This window comes from Dermacentor albipictus, chromosome 5, assembly GCF_038994185.2.
Source record: "Dermacentor albipictus isolate Rhodes 1998 colony chromosome 5, USDA_Dalb.pri_finalv2, whole genome shotgun sequence".
NCBI lineage: Eukaryota > Metazoa > Arthropoda > Arachnida > Ixodida > Ixodidae > Dermacentor > Dermacentor albipictus.
Window position 1 is genome coordinate 144,235,837 of NC_091825.1, and position 20,609 is coordinate 144,256,445.

A 20,609-nucleotide genomic window follows, 5' to 3' on the forward strand; every position below is an offset into this window, starting at 1 on the left:
ATTAAACCCTACGCAAACCAAAATACACACTAGCAACAGAGTCCGCACCACCCTCCACAAATCAGGCCTCGATGACACTACCCTACTTCACACTCTACAGCAACGCTACATTGCTACAGGCACCCGCCCCATGCAGAGACTAAACCACACACAGACGCCACCTCCCTAGACGCTGATATTACAGAAGCCGAGGTTAGGGCGGCCTTACAGGGTATTAGGCGCAACGCTGCACCCGGGGCTGATGGTATTCAATACACACTCCTACGCAACCTAGATGATGGGGCTATTAAAGACTTAACTGCATTCTACGATGACCACTGGAGGAATGGCACGCTTCCACAGGAATGCCGCCATGCGGACATCATGCTAATTCCCAAGCAAGGCAAGCCACTGTCCCTCCAGAACCTCCGACCTATATCCTTAACTTCATGTAGGTAAACTCTTCGAGCGCGTTGTACTTTCGCGGCTACAACCCTTTCTCGAAGACAGCCAATTCTTTCCGGATACACTCTTCGGCTATGGCCCTAACCTCTCTACGCAAGACATTTTGCTGCAGCTTAAGGCGGACGTTGTGGATGGCCCCACTATGGCACAAACCAGAGCTATTCTGGCCCTGGACCTCAAAGGGGCTTCGGACAACGTCTCCTACGACCTAATTCTCGACAATCTGGTTTCTTCCCAATGCGGCACACGTACATATACCTACGTCAGAGCTTTCCTTTCGGACTGTACAGCCACTGTCAGCATAGGAGAGCTCAGGTCGGACGTCATCACACTCACAGGTAGAGGAACACCACAGGGCTCCAATCTATCACCCACCCTCTTCAATGTGGCTATGGCTAAGCTGCCCCCCTAACTAAACCAGATACCCACCATCCGGCACGCTCTCTATGCCGACGACGCTACGATCTGGGCAACCCAGGGATCCGACGGGACCATCCAGGATGCTCTCCAGGAAGCTGTGCGTGTCGTGCAAAACTATGCAGCCACAGGAAGCCTTGCCTGTGCAGCCGAAAAGTCCGAATTGCTCCTGGTGCACAGGCTGCGCCGCAGAACCGATGAATCGCCTAATATCTCCCTGCTTTTACACGGCAGCCCCATCCCTCACGTAGCTAGACTCCGTATCTTGGGCCTCCACATTCAGTCTGATGGCAAAGCCTCGCACACTACGCACCTTTTGGGTCAGCAGTTAGCACAAGTCATACATATGATAAACCGTATTACTAATCGTAGAAGAGGCCTTCGCGAGAAAGACATCCTCCACATAGTACAGGCTCTGATAAACAGCCGGCTCGCCTATCACCTCCCCTATCACAATCTCACCCTCACTCAGGCTCAGAAGATGGACGCCCTTCTTCGGAAGGCAGTAAAAGCGGCTCTTGGGCTTCTTCACAACGGCTTGTTCAGCTTGGTATCCACAACACCATAGGCGAGCTTGTGGAGGCTCATCGCAATGGTCAGCTCCAACGTCTGAGACGCAGACGTCAGGGCTGCGCTATACTCTCTCGCCTTGGCTACCCTGCTCCTGAGAAACCCACACATGTCCCACAATATCGCCTCGCTCCTGCTCTACGCGATAGCATACAAGTAGCTCCGATTCCCCGCAATATGCATCCCGAGCGACACGCTGGCCGTAGACGCGCCCGAACTCAGGCCCTGGCACGCATTTTTGGAGACCGCACCACAATTACACCGGTTTTGTGCACTGATGCGGCCCGCTACCCAGGGAGGCGGCCTATGTGTTTAGCTGTAACTGACTACACAGACGCGCTTAGGGTATGTGCCACAGTTCTCACAACGTACAGCTGCTCAGCAGAGGAAGGAGCAATAGCCCTGGCCATTGTCCACGCCTCGATCTTTCCCGCACAAGACAACACCATCACCATAGTGACAGACTCGCAGGCTGCCTGCCGGGCCTTCGCGCAAGGACTCGTGACTGCACAAACACATCGAATTCTCTCCTCTGTCCCCCCCCACCACGTTACGCAGGGTGCGTATCGTCTGGACTCCTGGACACGCCTCTCTCCATGGTAATGAACGCGTTAATGCGGTAGCCCGAGGTCTGACTGGCCGGGCACCATTGGAAGAGCTGTCCAACCCAGACGACGCATCGACAGAGCCCATACAGTACACCGAGACGCTCGAGTACTACCGACAAGTCGCCTTAACTATCCCCCTCCTCATCCTTCGCTTAATAGGGCAGATGCCGTGGTCTGGCGGCAGCTGCAGACCAATTCCTTTCCTTGTCTCCACATGCTACATATCTTTCATCCCAACCTATACCCTTCCTATTGTCCCCACTGTGGGGCCAAACCCATGGTGTACCACTCCACATGGGAATGCCCTAACCCTTCGGGTGTTCCTCCTATACCCAACCCTACCCTTTCCTCTTGAGAGTCTGCGCCGCTCAGCACAAGCCGGCAGGAACAGCAACGGCTGATCCAGCGGGCTCGCGAAGTCGCGCATGGCAATGGAGCCCTGGGCTGAGGGCCCCACTCATCGAGGAAATTACTACTTGTTCTGCCAAATAAATGTTTATTCTCTCTCTATCTGTCTCTACCCAGTGCAGCTCAAGTGTTCATGTGAGGCTTGTGGCGTCTTCCTTATGAGGCGGACATGCAAGGTTCTCTTTTATGCACTGACGAAGCAAATAGTTTTCAGTTTGTATGATTAAACAACGCAGGATCTAGACATGGTGAGGCAGACTGTGCATTTTCCATTTCAACGCAACCTGTGCATTTTCCATTTCAACGCAACCTAAACTGCGCTGTAGTGCCTCGAGTATGCTATAGGCATTTTAATTGGAGCCGTAAAGAGCTACTTCATGGTTTCAATTCGAAGTTGTAGTGAACTGCTTGGTTTCGCGAACAATGCGCGCCTCGCCATAACAACAGTCGGCTGCTTCCGTTGCGGGAAGGCTGTGCCATATCGTCGATAAAAACTACTGAGGGCCGGTATGACACATTTCGTCGCTTGCATTTGATTGGTTCTCGATCTTAACCAGGAAATTTTCTTTCATGTGATTGCTGTTATGGTATTCGTGAAGTAAATATATGCTATACACGATGCGCCGTCGTCTTAACAGCCAATGCGTTTCTGGGCGCCTATTTCAGAGAACGGGGAAAGTAGTACCAAACCTTCCCACACAAAATCATGATGACAGCTTCACTGGGCAGTGTCCTTCTAACACAGATTTATAATGTTGACACCAAATATCAGGGTACTTTTTCTATGTAACATGCTATGCCTCTCATACTTAATAAGGGAATGTTAAGTGTTTAGAGGAGCATCATAAATAACTTCACGTGTTTAACTTGCAGACATTCATTTAAGCAAAATTTATGAACAGACACGGTGCATATATGCATTGCAAGACCAGTATACCCTTTAAACGCTACATAGCTTGCGATATCCAAGTCGCAAATTTTCATGACTCATGCGGTTTCGAAGAACAAACTGCAGTTCAGGCATGGCAGCAGAAATAATCCCAAATAACATTCTGTAAGTACGGCTCGAGCCGCCAATGCCCCAAGCACGCACGGAGGGAACGAGCGCGAGCGGCCTGGAGCGGCTTCCTGGCCGTGACGTCACTCGCAAGAGGGCGCCACCCCAAATTCTCGCCGCTATATATATGGCCATGCGCGTGACACAGCGCCGGCTCAGAGACGCTGCCTGCGACTCTGAGTTCCTCCGGAGTATGTCAGCCATCGAGCCAGCGGCGGGTAGTCCAGAGACGCTGCCTGCGTCTGTGGATTCCTCCGGAGTGTGCCAGCCATCGAGCCAGCGGCGGGTAGTCAGGCATCGAGGCCTTCAACGACGAGGTCTTGAACATCGTTGACGATCATCGAGGCCTTGGACCTGTAGGCACTACCGCCAGACATCTGGAGTAAGTATTGGGAACGCGTATTGTCCTTTCGGGGCTCCAGCTTTTGTAGCTTTTATTGCTTTCGGGCTTAGGTCAAATATCGGGCGGTATTTTCTTTGTTTAGCTTGTTATTTTACGCAACTCCCTTTTTTTTCTCATGTGTTTTTGAGTTAGGCTTGCTTGATGTGTGTATGATCTTCTGGCTAGGGGCTTCGCCGTGGTAAGCCTCGGTAGCTCCTCAGGATCTGCCGCGTGAGTTTTTTCTTCGCAGTGGAACCGGCAACGCTCCTGTGGCCATGGTGCCTACCGGCGGCGGTATGATCAGTAAGAAACAATCAAAGACGATTCAGGTAGAATTGCATAAGACTTCAGCTCACTTCTGGCAGATCACTCAGGTTCGCCAGTTCGGCAGAGGTAGAATATTAAGGCTGCTCGCCAGACCGGACATGTGTCGAGGAACTGCTCAATTGTTTGACCTTCGCTTCGCATCCGGTGAGCTATTTCGTACCGCCACAGCTCGCATGCTCTAGAGGCATTGTACTTCTCATAGGGAATCTCCCGGCGCGTTCGCTGCGCGCATCACAGGCTCTTCTGAAACGCACAAAACTAGGGGCGCGATGGCTGCAAGGGGACGAAGTGGCTGCTTCGCATAGCTTCGAGTCGGGCATACGGGTATTCGCTGCGCGCGTTTATGACCCGCCGCACAACTGTCGCATGATTTTTAACGCGAGAGCGTTAAGGGCCCCGTGTCCCAGAAAATCCGGCGTCCAGCGTTCCGCGTCGGCTGTCTTGTGAGTGAAAAAGATTTTTTTACGGCACTACAGCTCATCTTCGAGCACTAAAGTTGCTCATACCATGTTCTGCATTTTTACAAAGTTATTCCTCGGAATTTTCAGAATGACAACCCACAAATAAATGTCATGAAGCAAAACAGTGATAGCGCATGCGTTTATTTTAGTGTTTATATTTCAAATCTTCTCAGAATCGGTCAAGGATGTTGGAACGCTATCGCTTTCCACAGTTAAAGGCGAAGCTTAAGCGTACTCCAGATTTTTTCGCTAGAGCTGAGACTCGGACGCGTCGCAGAACACTCGAGGCACGACGGCTGCTATGGGTTGAAGAGGTTGCTTTACTTCTGATACAATTGAGTATGGCCCGCGAAGCGCAGCCACCGAAGAAACAGGCCAGCACGCCTAGTAGTGACGAACTCACATCTTTATTGCCAAAACGCGACTACTGCGGCCCCTTATATATTGCCTGCTAGGCATGGCGCAGCAGCAACACAAAAAGCAGGGCTGTCAGGGGGTGCTGCATTTAAGAAACTTTTAACATTGTGTCAACTTCGTGTCGGATCCATCAATCTTCGGGTATTCGCTGTGTGCGCTTGTGCTACATCGCACAACTATCGAACAGCTTTTCTTCGCTGCGCGCGTTGACTGCTACACAGGTTGAAGCCTTCGCTGGCTCTCAAACTGAGACTTGTTGCACAACACTCGGGGAGCCTTTTTTGGGTGGTGCAGTTGGTGCAGAAGCAGCTTTTCGGTGGGCGTGTTCGTAGTCCGCTGAGGACGGTTTCAGAGTTCCTCACAGAAACCGTTGCTCTCGAAAAGGCCCTGCAGCAGCAGTCGAACCCGTATGAGTGGCAAGTAAATGCTGCTTCAACAACCATCGGTCTGGGAACTTTCGCAGCCACTGGCATTGATGCACTCCGTGAGATAATACGCTCGGTAGTCCACCACATGCTCTAGCAGCTGTACCGGGCGGAGCAGCCTACATTCAACTACATCGCCGACAACGCGCATAATTCGCACCCCCACCAAGCGCTCCCGGCGAGTGAGTTTCGGTGCACTACTTGCACGGATGGGTGAGGTGCAGCTTCCTTCCATCGGAATCCCCACCACCCGCGGCGAGCGACTTCCGGCGTGTGACGCACTGAGACACATGGAGGCGCTCCATCTGTGCATCAGCATCGCTAGCTCCCGTTAACTCCCCCCCCGAACCACCACATTGCGCTACTTTCGGCACAGGCGGTTCATTTCTAAAACAACCGTGCTTTCACACGTAAATCTGACATATGGTGCACGCCTGACTGACGACCACTTTGTTATCATTATGGTGAGGCGGGCCCGTATACCGCGAGTGCCACTACCACTAACTTGTACTGCAGGGTTTTGATGTGAATTCACCATGACCCCTGTTCTGACAGAGGCCACATGAAATCGAGGCGTTCACCACCCAGCAGTGGGGGCCACAGTCACTAAGGTGCCAGGCGCAATCGCTATGGCCGTGGCGCTCCTAGCCAAGTCGTGCAGGAACATTGAGCATGATGCAGGGACGGTCTCCAAGCCCTCGCCTGGAAAAGTGATGTAGGTGACCCTTTTATGCAAGGCCGCTGATACGCAACATGCTGAAGACCTCCATCTGGGGCGACCTTTACACGACGGAGGTTTGACGATGTTTGTATCCAGAGATTTGACGACGCCTGTACCTCGGCTATGCAAGGTCTAACTAAAAGCTATGCAATGACTAACATCAAACCTGCCGGAGACTTGAGCTCAAGTGATGACATCAAATCTGTTTAACAACTTATGAATCTCATCTCGGACATACACAATATGCATTTATTAGTGAACCAAAAATTCATTTTTGAGAACACATGGCCTGGGTTGCATACCCCACAGGTTGTCTTAGTGCAGGCAAAATTAGCACCTTCAAATGTCCCCATAAGGGGAAATACGGCTATTTGATAGGTCCACGTCGTCGTTCAAAATTGAATTTGCAGACATTTTTCCCGATAATGCATAATTGCTGCCCCCACCCTATTTCCCAATAAATGTAATGGTGACTGATGCTTCCGCGTGTGAAGAAAAGGCAAGCGTGAGGATCTACTCGTCATACCTAAATGGGTGTTTTTCTCTTTGCCTGCCCGATTCTATTTTTCAGGCAGAAGTTCTGGCAATAGTTCTTGCTTTACGAAAGTCGCCCCTTCATGCTACAAGAGTTGATATCATCGCATTCTCTTTTGTGCAGTGCACTTAATGCATCTACAAATTTGACAGCTTTAAACACGTTTTGTACACTAGTTCTGCCCCACTTAGTCTAGTCCATTCAGTATGGATACCAGGCAACCGAAACATTCCACTCAATGCAATATCAGACTCTTTAGCATGAGTATATTTTAATGGTCTGGTTATATCAGTGCGGTTATGTCTGTCTAACAACAGCGCATATCCCTGCGGTTAGATATATTCGGCAGTTTTGTTTGACCGAAAACAGAAAAAGTCTCTCATTAGAAAAATCTAGACTTTATGCATCTAAATTAATCTTGGAACTGACAACAGTGTACTAACTGACAATTCGAAATATCATTTACAAGGCTGCACTGCCGTTTTTCACCACCTCATTTTTACTTGCACATGTGTAATCTGGTGGTATCCCCATTATGCTACCTCTGCAATGAGCTTTTTTACCATCATGTCAGCGGTTTTCTACAATACAATATCGATGTTTCGAAATTTCACTTCAAATTCTAGGCCTGCCTTTATGCCGTACCGCTGTACTTTCACTTGTAGCAATCATATTAGGTTACAGCTGCAGGAATGTTTGCCCAGCCATGTATAATTACTTTTGTGACACAAAAAGCTTGCCTTATTAATATTTTCCATGATTTATTTAATTTTCCTTCAATAAATTATGAATTCAATAAATTGAAATAGCCATGACACAAATTCACACTTATAATATTATCAGTGTAATTGTTCAAAACTTGCTCAATCCTTGTGCATGTGTAACAACGTTATCCTATCTCTCCCATCAATGCAAGGCTGACTAACTTATGCACTACCTAATATCATTTATTATCGGTTTTTTTCTCATCCTCAATTAATTTGTATTCCTTTTCGAAAAAAATGTTCTTACCACCCGATTCATGGTCTATACCCCACAATGAGTCTGTGCCAATAAATAAGGCATCTTCAGTCATTGCTGATTGATGACAACCACCTTGTTTCTCTTAAGGAATTATGAGACCACACCACCCGGTCTGATCGACGCCATACTCCAGTGGATAAGGCCTGTGCCCCAACAAGTGCCTGTTTGCTGTGTACGCTTTATTCTATTGTTCTTTCTTTTTAAAGTTTGACTCACGGGAATCTCTCTGCAGACTGTCTTCTACTACGGCCGTCCTTCTGAATGCCTAAATAATGCCATTTTGTTCATCGCCCGCTTGAACTCTCCATTAATTTAGATACGTTAAGAACCGCCCAACTAGAAGTCGAGGCGTTGATATAAATGGTCCTAGGCCAATGGACCCCACATACGCATCCCTCCACTAAGAACAGGTTTTTCTTTAGCAACCACAAGACAAGTTGCATGACCTCACTCTGGCCGCATATACCTATGTCCAACTAAATATGTTCGCAGCTGAATTCTCGACAACATTTAACTCTAAAAAGATAAAGGGCCCACTACGTTGCCAATAAGTGGAAAAAAAGCGCATGTTTCCATAGCAGCGAAAGCATGAGTGGCCTTTAAAGGGACACTAAAGAAAGGTACTTCATCAATTAACAGAGCAAATTACTTTTTCACAACAATTTTTTTTACAGTTTGAGGTAATAAGTTGATTAATTCACCTAGAAAAAGAATGGGAATGTCGCACTTCTTTTAATTCACGCTGAAACATTAGCGCCTCCACGTCAGTGTGACGTTACAGATTCCATCACATTTGAGCCATTTTGGTCCAGTAGGGCAGTCGAAACTGATCGAGTTCAGTATTTAGCCTATTTTGGAACAAAACGCTATGCATCTATACCGATGTCACATTAAATAGACCCCAGCAGACGCTTCCGAAAACCTTGACGTCATATACTGGGCTGGTATGCAGAAAATGCAAGGTGGCATCGCCTTCATTTTTTCATTGTTGCGTCATTTCTGTCTTTCGAGTTTTTTTTTTCGCGGTTTTAATATCTTGAATAGTATTGTAGAAACACGGTTTAAAAGTTCAGCTCAAGTTCGTGTTTCTCTTTATGGGGTTCCTTTAAAACACAAGACATATGGCACAATGCGGTGTCCGATACGACATGCAACGAGTCTGAAATGTGCCAGTTCCAATTGTTGGAACATGTTGAAAACCTATAGAACCTGTTGGTACGACGAACACGTCGTGTAAAATTGTGCCTAGTGTCTCCTCTTTGCCCATTCACAAAAAACAATGTGGAGCGTTAGGAGCTGCTGTAACATAGCTCTTCTGCCATGTCCTACCGCCGCAGTGTCCTACCACAGGTGTCCTACAATGCACGTTGACGGCTTCAATACTGGCCCTTCTGCTCTACATTGCGGTCATCCTCCGTGACATAAGCAAAGTGAGTCAATAGGCACCAAGTGACCTGTATTACATGATTGCTGCAGTAGGGTTATTGTTTTGCCTTGCCTACCTTTCCTTTCCTTTTCATTTTTTTTTCTCTGTGGTACAGAGCCCATACTCCTATTTGTGTTTTGAATAATAATAATGTGCACGATGCGCTCGCTTTGATAGCAGGAAGGGGCATCGCGGGAGGTACAATGGGCAGCGAGCTTCGGAAGTTATTGCTGCTCATTCTGTAAATGTTGCATGCCTAAAAACTTTATTTGTGTGCGATAGAAGTGTTTTCCTCATCGCGATGGGTAACGCAATATAGAGCGATATCTAAACAGTTGTAAGGGAGTAGAATGCGATGATACTGTGATCAGTATCGTATAACTGCAAAGAACCCCGTTAACTCTTTGAGGGTCATTTTTTTATGGTGCCCCCCCCCCCCCCCTTGGGTCGACTTCCTTATTGCAAATTGAACGTCTTTCGAGTGACCTATATGAAAAACATTAGCCACAATTTTTTTAGTGACCATAAAGTGACAAAAAATGTTTTCTGTAGGTAAACATGCATTATATTCATTCATATAATAATAGCCTTTGCAGGCCATTATAGGAGCAGAAAAAACATATAAATCGGCATGGGCATAAGTTCAACAACCGCATCCGACTATTCATGAATACGGATGGGCTTGCATAAATATTTATGATAAATATAAGAAATTAGATCCACTGCGATAGATGTAATCCAATTCGGCACTTGGGCAGTAGTCACCATTAACGGACTTGCCGCTCGACTCTCTTGCAGAAGAGCAATCAGCGCGCATGTGAAATGTGTAATTGAACGGTGTATGTGAGCACACACACTCTATGGATGTGCGGTCACAACCATCAGAAGGGGGGGCTCAGGCTCCTCTAATAACCCATGCCTAATCAGACGCCAAAGATTTAAGAATTGATAAATCGTGGAGGTATGGAACCTCCTTGTCAATCGAGGCAATTGGAGGTGCGCTGGCACATGACGATCTCATGCACTGCATAGAAAAACCTTCATAGATCTGATGTGCTCACATGTCTCGGTAGTTGTGGAGTAACAAGTTGTGGAGAATATTTATGTGTGTGTGTGTGTGTGTGTGTGTGTGTGTGTGTTTGTGTGTGTGTGTATATGTATGTATGTATATACAACACAAGATAGCATAGATATGGAGTTTGAAATACTGTATTTACTCGAATCTAACGTGGACCTTTCTTCCGATAAAACTGGTCAAAAATTGCATGCACGTTAGAATTGAATGCGACCCTAAATTCATGTTACCATATTGCCATCGGCTTTCGAAAAAGGGCTTCTTCGTACGCGCCTATAGCCCAGCAACATTTTTCTCCAGGGATCGCGGCAATCAGAGCGCCAACTTTCCCAGCGCAGTTCCCGTGGAAGTAGAGGTGGGCCAGCATGCTTTTTATTTCATTGTTCTTGCATTGAGGTTCAACTGCTTGTGTGTGTGCATGCGTACATCCGTGCGCATTATACTAATGAGAACCAATGTGCATGGAATTCACCTCTGTAATTTGGTGTGTTGTTAAAATAAAAATGTTTGAACTTTTAGCCAGTGAGAGCAGTCCAATTTGAAAAAAAAGGGCATTCTCTTACAAATTTAGCCAACACACATTAATGCAGAGAAGGGTGTGTTGGCAAAGTTTTGATCTTAGCTAGATTTCAACCAGTGCAATAAATCTAAAGCGAAAGTTGGAAGGGAGAGCATGAATTGGCATTCATAAACAAAACCTTGAGAGAGAGGGACATTTTTTAAGGAATGCTGGAAATGTTTGCCTGGCCGTACACCTGGCATGCTTCTCCAGATGAGATTGTTGACTCGTGAAATGGTCCACTCAAACACAGTATGCATGCACCACCTGCACATTTAACAAGCATAACGTTGGGTGTGATGAGAAAGTTAGGGAAATGAATGCAAGACTTGCAAACCGATGCTACAAGGCCAATGTGTGCCCACACACTGGTCATTGTTAGCAGAGATTGTCATTGTCGTGCTGACATGGCTGTGCCTGCCCTTTTACAGCAATTCGCGGCAGGTCAGGCTCCGCTGAGGCCGCCGTCTACTGCAGCGTGGGAGCGAGTCTCCAGGCTCAATACAAACCGCAGGCTCGGGCAGCTCGAAACTCCGGAACGGTGGGTGTTCTATTCTTCTGCTTGGCATGATCGGCTAGGAAGTAACACTGGAAATATTTTGTATAGTAAGCTCACTTGAAATAAAATTTGCCCATGTAAGAAATTTTTTACTTCTATTGAAGACAGTAGGTCCTGATGCTTTCACACCTGTGCCGAGCATACTTGAATGTGTCTACTTGAAAAAACTGGAAGAAAAACTGGGCTGGTTACAAGCTTCATCAGCTATTCACATAGCATGCTCCTTAGCAGAAATTGATAACATGGAAACTACTTATTAAATGTGTTAACTCGGTGTCATCTGGTCACTTCGTCGACACACTAGGGGTGCCCGGGTTGTATTTTCGGAACATTCGAAAACTTTGAAGGTCAATGGTCTCTTCCATCATTGATTAAATCGGCTGTTACTCTATCTTCTCCTGCTGCTTTTTCCTGTTTCATGGCTTGCAAAGGTCTTCTAACCTCGTCGCTAGGTATAGCAGGAGTCTCTGCAACCTGTTCATTACTGCTTCGAATGGAGGTATCGTGGCTCCTCTGGGTACTGCACAGGTCAGTATAGAATTCTTACGCTGCTTTTACTACTCCTTCGAGATTGCTAATGATATTACCCTGCTTACCTTTCGGTGCATACATCTTGGTTTGTCCTATGCCAAGTTTGTTTCTCACCGATTTCAGGCTGCATCCATTTTTTATGGCTTCTTCAGTCTTTCTCACATAACAGTTTCGAATATCCCTTATTTTCGCCTTGTTGATCAGTTTTGACAGTTGCGCAAATTCTATCCTATCTCTTGAGTTAGACACTTTCAGTTTTTGTTGTTTCTTTATTAGGTCCTTTTGTTAGTTGGGAGAGCTTGCCTACTAGTGCCTTGGTGTCTTGCCTCCGAAGCCAACCTAGTTGGCTTCGGAGGCAACAACTTCATCGTCATCTCTCTGTTCTAAGGCAGCCTATTTGTTTGCAAGTACCGGCCTGAAGTTGTCTGCTTTTACCCTTACTGCCTCTAGGTTCACCTGTTTCTTGACCAATTTAGCTCTTTCTCTCTTCTCATTGAGGTGAATTCTAGCCCTCCCTAATCTGTGATCACCGCACTTTACCCTACCTATCACTTCTACATCCTACACAATGCTGGGATCAGCAGAAGGTATGAAGTCAATTGCATTTCTTCTTTCACCATTAGGGCTTTTTCAGGTCCCATTTTCTGTTGCTACGCTTCCTGAAAAAGGTGTTCATTATTCGAAGCTTATTCCTTTCTGCGAATTATACCAGCATCTCTCCTCTAGCCTTCCTAGAATCGATGCCGTAATTGCCAATTGCTTGATCACCAGGCTGCTTTTTCCCCACTTTTGCATTGAAGTTGGCCATTGCTACAGTATATTGAGGTTGCACTTTTCTCATTGTTAATTCAACATCTTCATAAAGCTGATCTACATCTTCATCATCGTGACTGGACGTTGAAGCGTAGGCTTGTACTACATTTCATCTGTACCTCTTAAGTTTGATTACGACTACAGCTACCCTCTCATTAATACTGTAGAATTCGTCAATGTTGTCCGCTATGTCCTTATGGATTAGGAATCCTACTCCGTATTGCTTCTTATCTAGGTGACCTCTATAGCAGAGGACATGTCCGTTATTCAGCAATGTATAAGCCTCGCCAGTTCTTCTAATCTCATTAATGCCGATAATATCCCAAACAATGTCTGATAATTCCTCAAAGAGTCCTGCTAAGCTAGCCTCAATCGAGAGGGTTCGGGTGTTAATCATTGCAAGGGTCAGTTTGCATTGGCGGCCTGTCTGGATGCAGGGATTCTTAGCACCCTCTGCTGCGTTGCAGGTCTGACCGCAGCCTTGGTCATGTGCTCCACAGCTGCTGGGGACTGAGGGCCATAGTATAATTGAGTTAGCCATTTGGGAGGGGGTCGCCGAATACTGCACCAGGGAGGCCAATTCCTGATCTGGTGAGGGAGTCTCGTGGAAGCTTTGTGAGCCTTCCTAATTTGGTTGTACGTGGATTAGTATAGCCCCACTCGCTCTTGGCATATTGTGCTGGTGACGGACGTCACTCCAAGCCTACAGAAGTTGTGCAGTGCAGGAGGTGAATTTCAAGCTCGCCATCATTAAAAAGAAACGTACAGAGGTGTCTTTCCATGGCAACCGAGCATTCGCCATGGCTCAGTCAGATAATCCCGCTGGAGGGGAGGCTACCTTATCGCCGACTAGTACAGCCCAGAGGGCCCTACATGCCAAAAAATTTCTTTATTTGTCCGCGATGGAAGTGTTTTCCTGATTGCGATGTGTGACTCAATATAGAGCAATTTCAAAATGGTTCCGTAGTCGAACGTGTGCAGGTGGCACAGCGTAGTGTTGATGAATGGTTCCAGCGTTGTTGTTTCGGAGTACATCGGAGTTGTTTCGGAGTTTCGGAGTCATCCGTACGCATGCGGCTGTGAACGCGGCTAGATAAACAATACATTTTCTGCAAACTTGAACAATACTTAAATGTGTCAAAAAAAAAAAGAAAAGGAGGACAAATAGAAAAAAACTGTCAGCGCTTGCGGAGAATTCACTTGTAGCTTGTTAAAGGCGGTACACCAAACAACTCGTGGTCTCGGCTGCCTGTAGAATACTTCGAAGTCTTTCCGAACGAAATGGACATGGTACTGATGCGCAGCGCATGGCTGAGCCGTCTGATGTGAGGAGGGTGCATTGACTGTTTTCTTTTCCTTTTTTTTCTCTGCAGTACAGAGCCCATACTGCTGTGCGTGTTTTGAATAATAACGTGCACGATGCGCTCGCTTTGATAGCAGAAAGTGGCATCTCAAGAGGTACAATCAGCAGCGAGCTTCGGAAGTTATTGCCGCTCATTCTGTAAATGTCGCATGCCTAACAACTTTGATTTGGCCGCGATAGAAGTGTTTTCCTGATCGCGACGGGCAACTCAATATAGAACAATATCTAAACGGTTGTGAGGAGGGAAGAATGCTTCAAGTAAAATGTAGAACGCTTCGGAGAAGTCTTTCCGAATGAAACAGACATGATACTGATGATACTGTGATCAGTATCGTATAACTCCAAAGAACCCTGTTAACTCTTTGAGGGTCAACTTTTTCAGGGTGCACCCCGCCCCCTGAAGGTCGACTTTCTTATTGCAAATTTAACATCTTTCGAGTGACCTATATGAAAAACATTAGCCACAATTTTTTTAGTGACCATAAAGTGACAAAAAATGTTTTCTGTAGGTAAACATGCATTACATTAATTCATTTATTAGTAGCCTTTGCAGGCCATTATAGGAGCAGAAAAAACATATAAATCGACATGGGCATAAGTTCAACAACCGCATCCGACTATTCATGAATACGGATGGGCTTGCATAAATATTTATGATAAATATAAGAAATTAGATACGCTGGAATAGATGTATTCCAATTCGGCACTTGGGCAGTAGTCACTATTAACGCTCTTGCCGCTCGACTCTCTTGCAGAAGAGCAGTCAGCGCGCATGTGAAAAGTGTAATTGAACGGTGTATGTGAGCACACACACTCTATGGATGTGCGGTCACAACCATCAGAAGGGGGGGCTCAGGCTCCTCTAATAACCCATGCCTAATCAGACGCCAAAGATTTAAGAATTGATAAATCGTGGAGGTATGGAACCTCCTTGTCAATCGAGGCAATTGAAGGTGCGCTGGCACATGACGATCTCATGCAGTGCATAGAAAAACCTTCATAGATCTGATGTGCTCACATGTCTCGGTTGTTGTGGAGTAACACGTTGTGGAGAATATGTGTGTGTGTGTGTGTGTGTGTGTGTGTGTGTGTGTTTGTGTGTGTGTGTGTGTGTGTGTGTGTGTGTGTGTGTGTGTGTGTGTGTATGTATGTATGTATGTATGTATGTATGTATGTATGTATGTATGTATGTATGTATGTATGTATGTATGTATGTATGTATGTATGTATGTATGTATGTATGTATGTATGTATGTATGTATGTATGTATGTATGTATGTATGTATGTATGTATGTATGTATGTATGTATGTATGTATGTATGTATGTATGTATGTATGTATGTATGTATGTATGTATGTATGTATGTATGTACAACACAAGATAGCATAGATATGGAGTTTGAAATACTGTATTTACTCGAATCTAACGTGGACCTTTCTTCCGATAAAACTGGTCAAAAATTGCATGCACGTTAGAATTGAATGCGACCCTAAATTCATGTTACCATATTGCCATCGGTTTCGAAAAAGGGCTTCTTCGTACGCGCCTATAGCCCAGCAACATATTTCTCCAGGGATTGCACCAATCGGACCGCGAAGTATCCCAGAACACTTCCCGTGGAATAAGAGGTGGGCCAGCATGCTTCTTATTTCATTGTTCTTGCATTGAGGTTCAACTGCTTGTGTGTGTGCATGCGTACATCCGTGCGCATTATACTAATGAGAACCAATGTGCATGGAATTCACCTCTGTAATTTGGTGTGTTGTTAAAATAAAAATGTTTGAACTTTTAGCCAGTGAGAGCAGTCCAATTTGAAAAAAAGGGCATTCTCTTACAAATTTAGCCAACACACATTAATGCAGAGAAGGGTGTGTTGGCAAAGTTTTGCTCTTAGCTAGATTTCAACCAGTGCAATAAATCTAAAGCGAAAGTTGGAAGGGAGAGCATGAATTGGCATTCATAAACAAAACCTTGAGAGAGAGGGACATTTTTTAAGGAATGCTGGAAATGTTTGCCTGGCCGTACACCTGGCATGCTTCTCCAGATGAGATTGTTGACTCGTGAAATGGTCCACTCAAACACAGTATGCATGCACCACCTGCACATTTAACAAGCATAACGTTGGGTGTGATGAGAAAGTTAGGGAAATGAATGCAAGACTTGCAAACCGATGCTACAAGGCCAATGTGTGCCCACACACTGGTCATTGTTAGCAGAGACTCTCATTTTGGTGCCGACACGGTTTTTCCGTGTATTTCCCAGGGTCTATCTTCTCTCGCATAGTTCGATGGATGTTGCGGCGCAGCAACCGGCCCAGGGTGCCTGAGAGCACTGTGAGTATTTTAGTCTTCTGCTTGGCATGATCTGCTAGGAAGTGACACTGTATATGTTTAGTATGTACAGTGAGCTCACTTGAAATAAAATTTGGCCATGTAAGAAATTTTTTTCTTCTATTGAAGACAGTTAGCAGGTCCTGATGCTTTCACACATTGTGCGAGCATACTTGAATGTCTGCTTGAAAATAACCTGAAAAAAAGGTCTGCTTACGAGCTTCATCAGCTATTCACGTAGCATGCTCCTTAGCACAAATTGACAACATGGAAGGTGCTTACTAAAATGTGTTAACTCGGTGTCATCTGGTCGCTTCATCGACAGACTAGGTGTGCCCACGTTGTATTTTCGAGACATTCGAAAACTTTGAAGGTTAATGGTAGATAGTCTGTTAGCTGACAGCAGCACACTCATCCTTTCCCTCTTGTATAGCAGATATTTTTGATGGGATGGTGCGACCGTATTTCATTTCTTGTCTATATAAACGCGGAAAGCATGCATTTTAAATCAAGACTTGTCAGGGCTTGCGGCATGCATGGGTTTTTTAAATCGTGAAATCCATCATGAAGTGGGCGATGGTCAACGCACTTGTTCTTATTGCCCTAACATGGAAATGGGTGAGGGTTTGGTCAGCTATGTTTTAAAGTGTAACTGGTGAAAGCCTTTGTGGGCTTGAAATAAGTTGCAAGTAAGATGTGCAGTGCAGAACATGCATAGTGTCCTAGTAAGCGTGCAGACTGTGGCAGCTGCTATGACACAAAAATCGCGTCTTGGTGAAAATCAAGTCATTGTGTGGTCCCAGTGCTCTTGTTCACAAAAAACACAGCACACGACTATGCCAACATACAAAAAAAGATTGATTTATTGTGCCAGCTGTAGGAGCATTTCAGCTAGCCAAAATGCTAATAATAATACTACTAATAAATAATAGTCACTTCTCGATGCCGTCTCATGATTAGATCCTGTTTGCTCGTGCTGCTTTCACTTTCTGAAGCCGAATGGTGAGCATTCCACAGGTTAGTCTTGCAGCATGCACCGTCAGCGCATATCACCATCCTGCAGCTGAAGAACAGGATGCAACTTCCACGCATGTCCAAGTTGTTCATTCTTTCATGGGGCGTTAACATTGAAAAGCTCGCACCGTCCCTCATTGCAACAGCGTAACTACGGCACCCGACTTGCACCATCACGTGTGTGTCATGTGGGGAAGCCAAACGTCGGGAGACAGAGTCATGGGAAGAAGAGGAATGTCGGGACGAGACGGGGGGAGTCGAGCGTCCCTACTATTAAGCACAAAACTGACTTGCCTTGTATACAGAAATACCATGACTAGCTGCACTGTAGCATACTCATAGATACGAGAGTACAGTTTCGTGAATCCTGTGTGGAAGAGTGTAGAAAAGGAACTCGACAATGCAAAGTGCTGACTTACAATTTATCTTTATTGAACATATGTTGCATTAAAAGCAACAACAAAGAATGAAACAGTCTAGAACTGCAAATCACCATCAGCCTGTCTTATGTCCACTGCGGGCCTCTCCCTGCGATATCCAACTACCCCTGTCTTGTGCCAACAGATTCCAACTAGCGCCCGCGAATTTTCTAATTTCATCGCTCCACTGAGTCTTTTGTCGTCCTCGATTGCATTTTCCTTCTCTTGGTACCCATTCTGTAACCTTAATGGTCCAACTGTTATCTAACCGGCGCATTACATGACCTTCCCAGCTCCATCTTTTCCTCTTGATGTCAATTAGAATATCATCTATGCCCGTTTGCTCTCTGATCCAAACCGCTCTCTTTCTGTCTCTTAACGTTATGCCTAGCAATAATCTTCGTCCCATCGCTTTTTATGCAGTCCTTAACTTGTTCTCAAGCTTCTTTGTCAGTCTCCAAGTTTCTGCCCCATATGTCAGTACGGGTAAAATGGACTGATTGTACACCTTCTTTTTCAATGATAATGGTAAGCTTCTAGTCAGGAGCTGGCAATGTCTGCCGTATGCAATCCAACCCATTTTTATTCTTTTCTGGTTTTCCTTCTCGTGATCAGGGTTCCCAGTGATTGATTGACCTAGGTAAACTTACTCCTTCACAGACTCTAGAGGCCGACTGGCGATACTGAACGCTTGTTCCTTTGCCCGGCTATTTATCACTATCTTTGTCTTCTGCATATTAATCTTCAACCCCACTCTTACACTCTCCCTGTTAAGGTCCTCAATCATTTGTTGCAACTCGTCTGCATTATTGCTGAATAGAACAATGTCATCGGCAGAACGAAGGTTGCTCAGAAATTCGCCGTTGATCTTTACTCCTAAGCCTTCCCAGTTTAATAGCCTGCATACTACTTCTAAGCACGCATTGAATAGCATTGGAGAGATTGTCTCCTTGTCTGACCCCTTTCCTTATAAGTATGTTCCTCCATTTCTTGTGCAGAATTAAGGTAGCTGCTGAACCTCTGTAGATGTTTTCCAATAATGGTAAGTAAGCGTTCTGTACTCCTTGATTATGTAATTCCTCCATGACTGCTGGTATCTCTACTGAGTCAAATGCCTTTTCGTAATCTATGAAAGCCATATAGAGAGGCCTATTGTACTGTGCGGATTTCTGAATAACCTGATTGATGAGATGGATGTGATCCATTGTAGAGTATCCCTTTCTGAAGCCAGCCTCTTCAGTTGGTTGACCAAAGTCCAGTGTTACCCTTACTCTGTTGGAGATTATTTTGGTAAATATTTTATATAATTGTGGGAGTAAGCTAATGGGCCTATAATTTTTCAATTCTTTAACGTCTCCCTTTTTGTGGATTAGCATAACATTTGCATTGTTTTGGCTTTCTGGGACCCTTGAAGTCGATAGACACTTTGTATAAAGCGCCGCTAGTTTTTTAAGCATTACGTCTAATCCATCATTGATTAAATCGGCTGTTATTCCATCTTCTCCTTCCGCTTTTTCCTGTTTCATGGCTTGCAAGCGTTTTCTAGCCTCGTCGCTAGTTATAGCAGGAGTCTCTGCAACCTGTTCATTACTGCTTCGAATGGAGGTATCATGGCTCCTCTGGGTACTGCACAGGTCAGTATAGAATTCTTACGCTGCTTTTATTGCGCCTTCGAGATTGCTGATGATATTACCCTGCTTACCTTTCGGTGCATACATCTTGGTTTGTCCTATGCCAAGTTTCTTTCTCACCGATTTCAGGCTGCATCCATTTTTTACGGCTTCTTCAGTCTTTCTCACATTATAGTTTCGAATATCCCTTATTTTCGCCTTGCTGATCAGATTTGACAGTTCCGCAAATTCTATCCTATCTCTTGAGCTAGGCACTTTCAGTTTTCGTTGTTTCTCTATTAGGTCCTTTTGTTAGTTGGGAGTGGTTGCCTACTAGTGCCTTGGCGCCTTCTTGCCTCCAACTTGACTTGCTGCCTCCGAAGCCAACCTAGTTACGGGTTCATTTATTAGCTCTACGTCATCGTCATCTCTGTGTTCTAAGGGAGCATATTTGTTTGCAAATACCGGCCTGAACAGCAGTAGACAGCCGCCTCTTACATTTATGGGAAGCACGCAGAAGCCTGACGAGACGATGGAAAATGCAAAGATTAAATAGAAAGCTCAAAATACGTATAGCTCAACTAACACAGGAGGCTAATGCTTATGCACAAGCACTAGAAAACAATAATTGGCACCAATTCTGTGAATCTCTACAAGGAACCTTACACACAAAAATACATGGACCATTTTGAGAAGCATGATAGATCCTGCAAGTACAAAAACAGCGACGAACCGAGGTCTGCGATTACTTGAATGCGAATTTCGAGACGCTGACACCCATCTCCTAGACACACTAGAAGACATGTATATAGGAGCAAATTACACGCAAAACCATGATACTCCCACATATTTAGGTGGGAACAATGAGGTGCTAGATGCCTCTATATCGGTGGCAGAGGTTTTCGCGGCAGCGCAAGCTTTCAAGAAAAATATGGCGCCTGGACCGGACAAAATAACAAACTCCATGATCACTCCACACCAACGAAGAGGATCAAGCGGACAGTCGGAGAGGCTGAAATAATTTCATGGTGGTAGCAATGGAAAAGAAACCTTCCGTGAGAAACTACTTAGGAGAAAAACGAAAGCAGGAAAGAAACAATTTATGATAACTCA

At 45.5% G+C, this 20,609-nt stretch overlaps 1 protein-coding gene across 3 annotated transcripts in view; it reads left to right on the forward strand.

The window, feature by feature from the left end:
• The first annotated feature begins 3,666 nt into the window (after nucleotides 1-3,666).
• The window catches only part of LOC139060182 (uncharacterized), a 31,013-nt gene continuing 14,070 nt past the window's right edge, over nucleotides 3,667-20,609 (forward strand). Inside the window, exons 1-7 of one of the 3 annotated variants that reach the window (XR_011514645.1) lie at nucleotides 3,667-3,886; nucleotides 7,883-7,967; nucleotides 9,133-9,225; nucleotides 10,597-10,651; nucleotides 11,287-11,396; nucleotides 15,697-15,751; nucleotides 16,386-16,456. Coding sequence is in view for 1 of the 3 variants with exons in the window: in XM_070539124.1 (XP_070395225.1) it covers nucleotides 6,146-6,231; nucleotides 7,883-7,967; nucleotides 9,133-9,225; nucleotides 10,597-10,651; nucleotides 11,287-11,396; nucleotides 15,697-15,751; nucleotides 16,386-16,456 (555 nt within the window). In the remaining 2 variants the exon portion in view is untranslated. Of the gene's footprint in view, nucleotides 3,887-3,927; nucleotides 6,232-7,882; nucleotides 7,968-9,132; nucleotides 9,226-10,596; nucleotides 10,652-11,286; nucleotides 11,397-15,696; nucleotides 15,752-16,385; nucleotides 16,457-20,609 lie in introns of those variants that run through there. The other 2 variants (XM_070539124.1, XR_011514646.1) reach the window with 2 other exon arrangements.